At 39.1% G+C, this 8084-nt stretch overlaps 1 protein-coding gene across 1 annotated transcript in view; it reads left to right on the top strand.

Annotated features, from left to right (window-relative positions):
• Mettl16 (methyltransferase like 16) overlaps positions 1-8084 on the top strand; it is a 57582-nt gene that overhangs the window by 27119 nt on the left and 22379 nt on the right. The window contains exons 5-6 of the mRNA XM_005349567.2: positions 1928-2043; positions 5798-5940. Of these exons, the coding sequence (XP_005349624.1) occupies positions 1928-2043; positions 5798-5940 (259 nt within the window). The remainder of the gene's footprint in view (positions 1-1927; positions 2044-5797; positions 5941-8084) is intronic.

Below are 8084 nucleotides of genomic sequence, written 5' to 3'. Positions count from 1 at the left end.
AAAACCAAAAAAAAAAAAAAAAAACCAAAAAAAAAAAAAACAGACTGAAGATGAGGTTATGTATTTCAGGCTTTTAGAAACTGAAGTAGCACTGTACTCTCCAAAGGCGTTTGTATTTGTATTACAAATACAAATAGATTAAAGTTACCATGAATAAAAAGTAATGGGCATTTCTTTATTTTTCTGATTTATTTGCTTATTTTGAATCCCAACTGCAGGCTCTCCTTCCCCCCAAAAATAGGTATTTGTGAAGTAGCTTAGTTTTTTGTGTGTGAGCAGGTACATGTGTGCATGTGTCTTTGGAAGCGTCCCAAAGTCTGCATCAGGGTATTCTTCAACCACTTTCTACTTTATTATTTAAAAATTAAAAAAAATACTTTGTGTGTATGAATATTGTCTCTGCTTATGTCTATGTGTACCATATGTGTGCAGTGCCTTCGGTCTGCCTATGTCTCTGTGTACCATATGTGTGCCGTGCCTTCGGTCTGCCTATGTCTCTGTGTACCACATGTGTGCCGTGCCTTTGGTCTGCCTATGTCTCTGTGTACCATATGTGTGCAGTGCCTTCAATCTGTCTATGTCTCTGTGTACCACATGTGTGCAGTGCCTTCAGAGGCCAGAAGGTGTCAGATTCCCCTGGGACTGAAGTTACTGGTGGTTGTTAGCTGCCTGTGGTGATTGGAATAGAAGACGTGTTCTCTGGAAGAACAACTAATGTTCTTAACCATTAAGCCATCCATGCAGCTCCTTCACTGTGTTTTTTGAGACAGGGTCTTACACTGAACCTGGAGCTCAGTGATTCAGCTAGACTGCCTGGCCTGCAAGCCCCAGATATCCTCTATCTCAGTTACCCCATCGTTGAGGTTACAGGGTGTGCTGCCATGTCCAACTTTTATGTGGGTGCTAAGGATCAAGTCCTTGTGTTTGTGTGGCAGGCATTTTACTGACCCAGCCAAATCCCAAGCACTGATATTTTTAAGGGGGAAGCACCAATCATTAACTGTACTTTTATTTTAAAAATATATAAGGTTAGTTGGGTTGTAGTGTTGCACTCTTTTAATACTTGGACTAGGGAAGCAGAGGTAAGTGGAAATCTGAGTTCGAGTCTGGTCTACATAGTGAGACTGTCTCAGAAAAAACAAAAATTAAAAAAAAAAAGTAATACAGGCTGTTCTTGATTTCTCTATCCTGCTTCTGCTTCCCAGATGTTCAGATTATAGGCTTGGACAATGACTCCCTGCTAAATTATCTTAATTTTAGTATATAGATATTTGCTAGTACTAGGCCAGCTCTACCTTGTGATCATTCATTTACATTTTATGACCATTACATTTTGACACAGTTTTAAATTTTTGGAAGATGTATTTTATGTGAATAAATGTTTTGCCTACATATAAGTCTGTGCGCTACATGTAAGCCTGGTGCCTTCAGATGTCAGAAGAATGTGTTGGCTCTTTTGGAACTGGAGTTCCAGATGATCATGAAGCACCATGTGGGTGCAGGGAACTGAACATGGGTTCCAGAAGAGAAGTATTCTTACTCACTCTCCAGCTCCTTATTAATTTTTAATTATAATTGATTTGGTTTTCAGCCAAATGAATATAAATTTATTACAGAAGAGTGAGAATTCTCAAGAATAGGGGGAGTTTTATGGGAGAAACCTTTTGTTTTATTAAGCAGATATTATGCATCTTCATAAAAGAAATAACACTTCCTAGTAGTGTTAATACATTGCTAAGGGGAGCATTGATATGGCTAATGCAGCAGATTGATTCTCCATTTCTGCCTCTTGCTGGGAGTGGTGGGAAGGAATTTATATACACATGCTTGCCTTCATTTTCCTCCTCAGTTGTGTATTGTTTTGTGCACTTATTTTAAAACCTTGACAAAATAAATAGTAACTAACAGTCCCTGCTCTCTCCCTTAGTGGTAAAAGTGCCACAGAAGACACTCCTAATGGATGCGCTTAAAGAAGAGTCTGAGATCATCTATGATTTCTGCATGTGCAACCCTCCCTTTTTTGCTAACGAGTTGGAAGCCCAGGTAAAGCTCCTTTAAAGTCATCAATCACTTAGTAATTTTACCTCATTTGCAGAGATACAAGCAAAAGGCAGTTTTTCTTTAGAGTTAGTATAATTTAGAATGTTGATTTTTAGTATAATTTAGAATGTTGATTGTTTTAAGGTGAACCCAGTACAGATGGACTTCACAGTTAAAATATTTAATTTATGTAGCAGAAAAGACCAGTTACTCATGCTTCAGGAACAGTTTGATTGAGGAGTTCATAATAATAAAAAGCTGAGGCTCTTTATTTCTTCTTTCCCCTTGACTCTGGCCTGGCTCTCTCCTGTCTTTTCTTAGGCTTGTTTGGTTGTAGTTAAGCAGTACTTAGTGGGAGAGGGTGAAAAGAGAGCTCTTTCTTCCCTACCCTCTGAACTTAAAAGCAGTTTTAAAATGTAAATGTAGGCCGAGCGATGGTGGCGCACGCCTTTAATCCCAGCACTTGGGAGGCAGAGGCAGGTGGATCTCTGTGAGTTCGAGACCAACCTGGTCTACAAGAGCTAGTTCCAGGACAGGCTCCAAAGCCACAGAGAAACCCTGTCTCGGAAAAAAAAATGTAAATGTATTATGTATTCTATGTGTATGACTGTTTTGCCTTCGTGAATGTTGGTGCATCACATTTGTGCCTAGTACCTTCAGAGGCCAGCCCCTGGGTCATATGGTTGTGAGCCATCATGTGTGTGCTGGGATTAGAACCCAGTCCTCTGGAACAACATTCAGTGTTCTTAACTACTGAGCCATTTCTTTAACCTCCATATTTTGAACTTTTAAAATTGAACCAAGGTAGGTCCCATTTTCTGCTGGACTGAGCTTATCAACCTAGGGACAAAAAATTACTGCTTTTTGTCATTTGGTAGTAAATAGATGGCTAAATAGCGAAACAAATGTATTAACTTTTAGATATTGAACAATATTGGATAAAATGAACTGGTATGTGGAGGCCTGTAGTTCCTAGTACATGGGAGACTGAGGCAGGAGGATTGCAAGTCCTAGACTAGTCTGAATTTAGAATAAGTTTGAACCTGTTTAAAGCACTGTAGTGAGACCCTACCTATCTCAGAATTTCAAAAAGAGGGCTAGAAATATATCTCAGTGGTAGAGTGTTGGCATGGTATGTGAAAGGCCATAGCTTCAAACCTTAGCGCTGTAACAACTGAAACATACTGTATTGAAAAATTCAGCCAGGCAGTGGTAGTTGCACGCCTTTAATCTCAGCATTCTAGAGGCACATACAGGTGGATTTCTAGGTTCAAAGTCAACCTGGTCTACAGAGTGAGTTCCAGGACAACCAGAACTACACAGAGAAACCCTGTCTCATGAAAACAAAAACAAATAAACAATTTTTTTTTATAGGGCCTGGAGAGATGGCTCAGCAGTTAAAGAGCACTTCCTGTTTTTACAGAGGACCTTGGTTTAGTTTCCAGCACTCACATGCAGCTCATAACCTGTCTGTAACTTCATTTCCAGGGAATCTGACCCTGCCTTCTGGGCTCCTTGGGGACCAGTAGTATATATACATGCATGCAAACAAACATTCATACCATAAACTGTTAAAAATTACTATTTATTATTATTGTTATTATTATTATTATTTTAGACAAGGTCTCACCATATAGGCTGGCCTGGAACTCATAGAAGCTTCTTCCTCTCAAGTGCTGGGATTAAAGGTGTGCACCATCATGCTCAACTAAAAAAATAAATAAATCTTCAAAAAGATTTTTTTTTTTGACAAAGTGGGGGAATTGAGATAGAAGTTTATTAGAAATAATAATAATAATAATATTCCTGATTAGAAAATAAAGTGGAGTGCATTTAAAATAATTGAAAATTTAACTTTTTTGTAAGTTTGTGAAGAAAAGTAACCATACACTGCAATAAAATTTATTAAAAGTGTTGTTTCTCTACATCCAAAGAATATAGATAGGGGCTTAGGAAGACTTGATAGCACAGTACTAAGAGCAGCTGATGCTCTTACTGCTCAGCATTTTTCCAGCCCCCTAAATACCTTCTTATTTTACTGTCTCTTTAAATTTGAGATGGTGGTTAATAAGTTCCCTCTCTCTGGTATGCCAGACAGTTTTCTACATTGACAACTGCTCATTTTCCAGCCACAGAATATGTACCGTTGGTGTGCCACCCCTGTGGGTGGAGAGTGGCGTTTCCTGATGGCCGACTGTGCTGAGCATCTTTTCTTGTGCTTAGTGGCCGTGCGTTCATGCTCCATGGTATAGCGCCATTCAGATACCTCCTCACTTACCTGCTTCCACTGTGAAGGCTCTAATTAGACCCTCACAGCTCTTGCTAAACTCTCTACACTGAGCTGATCTGCAGCCCTGTACTCTTTTTTTTTTAAAAGATTTATTTATTTATTATGTATACAGTGTTCAGCCTCCATGTATGCCTGCAGGCCAGAAGAGGGCACCAGATCTCATTACAAATGGTTGTGAGCCACCATGTGGTTGCTGGGAATTGAATTCAGGACCTCCGGAAGAGCAGTCAGTGCTCTTAACTTCTGAGCCATCTCTCCAGCCCTGCAGCCCTGTACTCTTGACCCACTGTTTGTTTTGCGATAAAAATGGCTTTTGAACCTTGGAGAATGCACACGCTGGGCAAGCACTGTGTGAGGCTAAGCTGTGTCCCTACCCTCCCTCCTCTTTGTCCATTTTAAAATTGGGTTACTTTTCTTCCTTTATACATTCTAGATACAAGTCCCTTTAATTACAGTGATTTGTAGACATTTTTCTATATTCTTTCTTTCTTATTTTATTTATTTATTTATTTATTTATTTATTTATTTATTTATTTATTTATGTTTTTCAAGACAGGGTTTCTCTGTAGCTTTGGAGCCTGTCCTGGAACTAGCTCTTGTAGACCAGGCTGGTCTTGAGCTCACAGAGATCTGCCTGCTTCTGCCTCCCAAGTGCTGGGATTAAAGGCGTGCGCCACCACTGCCCGGCCTTTTATATTCTTTAGTTTGTCTTCAATTTTTGATGGTATCCTTTACAGTGAAGCTGATTTTAGTTTTGATGAAATACAATTTATCTATTTTGTGTTGTTATTATGCTTTTTGTGTGTTGTTATTATGCTTTTTGGTGTTGTATCTAAGAAACCAATGGCTAATCCAAGTTAATGGAAATTTACTTTTATGTTTTCTTCTTGAGAGTTTTATCTCTTTTTTTTTATATAATTTAGTTAACTTTATTTTATGTGGATTGGTGTGAAGGTATCAAATCCCCAGAAACTGGAGTTATAAACAGTTGTTAGCTGTCATGTGGGTGTTGGGAATTGAACCCGGGTCCTCTGGAAGACAGCCAGTGCTCTTAACCGCTGAGCCATCTCTCCAGCCCCCTCATTTTACCTCTTATATTTATGTCATTGATTCATTTGAGTTAATTTTTCATATGAAATGAGGTAAGGATGGATTAAATACTTAAATATAAAAAACATAACTATAAAAGTATTACAAGAAAACGTAAGTAAATAATGATTTAATCTTTGGGTAGATTTTTCCTGGCCATGGTATCAAGACAATGCAAAAAGCAAAAGCAACAGATTGGGCTATATAAAAGGTAAATGTTTTTATATTTAATCCTCAGGGCCTCGTGCATGCTAGGCAGATGGTTTATCACCAGACTACAACCCCAGCTGGCTGTGTGATCTCTTAAATCTTCAGTGTAGCAAAATAATAGCTAAATTACATTCAAAGACCATGGCTTTTGTTGTTGTTTTTGTTCAGGGTGTAAACTCTCGGAATTCTCGAAGACCTCCACCTAGTTCTGTAAATACAGGAGGCATCACAGAAATCATGGCAGAAGGAGGTGAACTAGAATTTGTTAAAAGGATAATCCATGACAGTTTAAAACTTAAAAAAAGATTACGGTGAGTAGGATTATTTGTCTCATGTAATCCTAAAGAAACTATGTCACTTTAAGGAAGAATAATCTCTGGGGCTGCAAAATAAGTAGATAATGTCCAAAAGACTACACAGATAAAGAGGAGGGAAAATCCCAGGTGATTGCATTGCTCCCATTAGTGTGGTCCTGTGATGAAACGAAACTGACTCAAATGTGGCTTTTGATTAGAGAACAGATGGGTTTGAATCTGTCCCATGAACCAGAATCAATTTGTTGCCTAGTCCTTGAAGCAATTGAGGTTCTTGGACTCAGTTTCCTAAACAGTGACAGATGTGAGGACATTGAGCTGTCAGGAATTTAATGAAGGGAAACAGACTACCAACCATCTCCAGAGATGGGTTAGGGCTGTTCTGTTTCCAAAGCTAATTATTTTCGACAACACACCTGTCATTAAGCAGTGTTAGGTACTCAGACAGAGCGACTCATCTCATGTCACTTTGCACCTGCTGCATGTTGTCAGTGTGGTGGGTAATGTGCTAGCTGATAGCTAAAAGGAGCTCGATCCTAGGATTTAGTTTCGTGAAACAGGGAAAGCATGTATTTATTTATTTATTTATTTATTTATTTATTTATTTATTTATTTCTGTGTGTGGTAAAAACAAAATTTACCCTCCAGTATTTTTAAGTTTTATTGAGGGAAGAGTGCATGTTGGGGAGAGAGGACTCAAGGCCTCACCTTGGCAGGTACACACCCAACACTAAGCTACATCTCGTCTTCATAATAGCAAACCTTTTTTTTTTTTTTTTTTTTTTTTTTTTTTTTTGTGGTTAGGGTTGTTTTGCCTGCACATGATGGTTGTGTAACACGTGAGTATGTGGTGCCTGAGGAGGATAGAAAAGGATGTTGGATCTCTTGGAGTAGAGTCACAAATGATTGTGAGTCTTCGTGTGGGTGCAGGGAACGGACCCTGGTTCTCTGGAAGAACAGCCGGGGTGCTTAAATACTGTACTATCAAATTATGCAACAAATCTCCAGCGCTCTTAGTATTTTTGTTTTGAAACAGTGTCTCTCTACATGGCTCTGGCTATCCTGGAACTCTGTAGTACAGGCCTGTCTCAATCAAACTCACAGAGATCCACCTGCCTCTACCACCCAAAAGCTGTGATCAGAGTCATGCACTGCCACACAGGGCCAGAACTCTTGGCTTTCAAAAGCTACGCCTGTTAAACAGCTCCACGTTGTCTCTCACAGCCCCAGCCACTGTCTGTGTCTTTGGATTTGAGTGCTCTGAATACCACACCTATGTAAAGTCATGCAGTAGTTGTCCTTTGTGGTAGTCTTAGTTCATGTAGCATAATGTTTTCATGTTTATCCATCTTGTGACATTCTCTTCCTTTTGAAAAAAAGGCAAATATTTTGCTGTTTGGGGTTTCTTTATTGTTGTTGTTCTGTTTTTGTTTGTTTGTAACAAGGTCTTGATACAAATCCTGACTGGTACTTGTTGTGTAGCTCAGACTGGCCTGACTTGTGGTGTTTTCTGCTTCTGCCTTCTAGGATTATTGATGTAAATCACCATAACCACTTTTACTACTCCATTACATGTATAATCACATTCTGTTTATTCTTTCATCTCATGGCAGTTTGTGTTGCTTTTAAAATTCCTTTGGCTCTTTGAATGTGAAGTAGTATGAGCATGGGTGTATAAATACCTTTTCAAAATCCCGTTTTAAATTCTCCTATTTACCCAGAGGTGGAATTTCAAGGCAGAGAATAAAATTTTTTTCCCTTTTGTATTTGTTTCTAAAGCTGCTTATTTTAGCCAGGTATAAGGGTATGCCTGTGATCATAGCACTTACATAAGCTTGCAGGCAGACTTTTTCTTTAAAAACGATGCTTAATTTAGTAAATTCCACATCAACAAGTATTGTGATTTGGTAGTAAGAACTTGTTTAAGAGCTATGGAAACAGCTTGAGGAGTCTGTAGAAATGGTTCAGCGGTTAAGGGCACTCAGCTGTGGAATAATGAGGGCTAGAGTTCTTGTCCCAGATCCCACATAAAAAACTGGGCATTCATTGGATGGAGGTGGGCGGTCCTTGGACTTCCCACAGGTCAGGGAACCCTGTTTGCTCTTCAAGCAGATGAGGGAGAGGGACTTGATCGGGGGAGG

This window comes from Microtus ochrogaster, chromosome 7 (assembly GCF_000317375.1).
Source record: "Microtus ochrogaster isolate Prairie Vole_2 chromosome 7, MicOch1.0, whole genome shotgun sequence".
NCBI lineage: Eukaryota > Metazoa > Chordata > Mammalia > Rodentia > Cricetidae > Microtus > Microtus ochrogaster.
The sequence above is the reverse complement of the archived record's forward strand: the minus strand, read 5'-3'. Positions and strand labels throughout refer to the sequence as shown.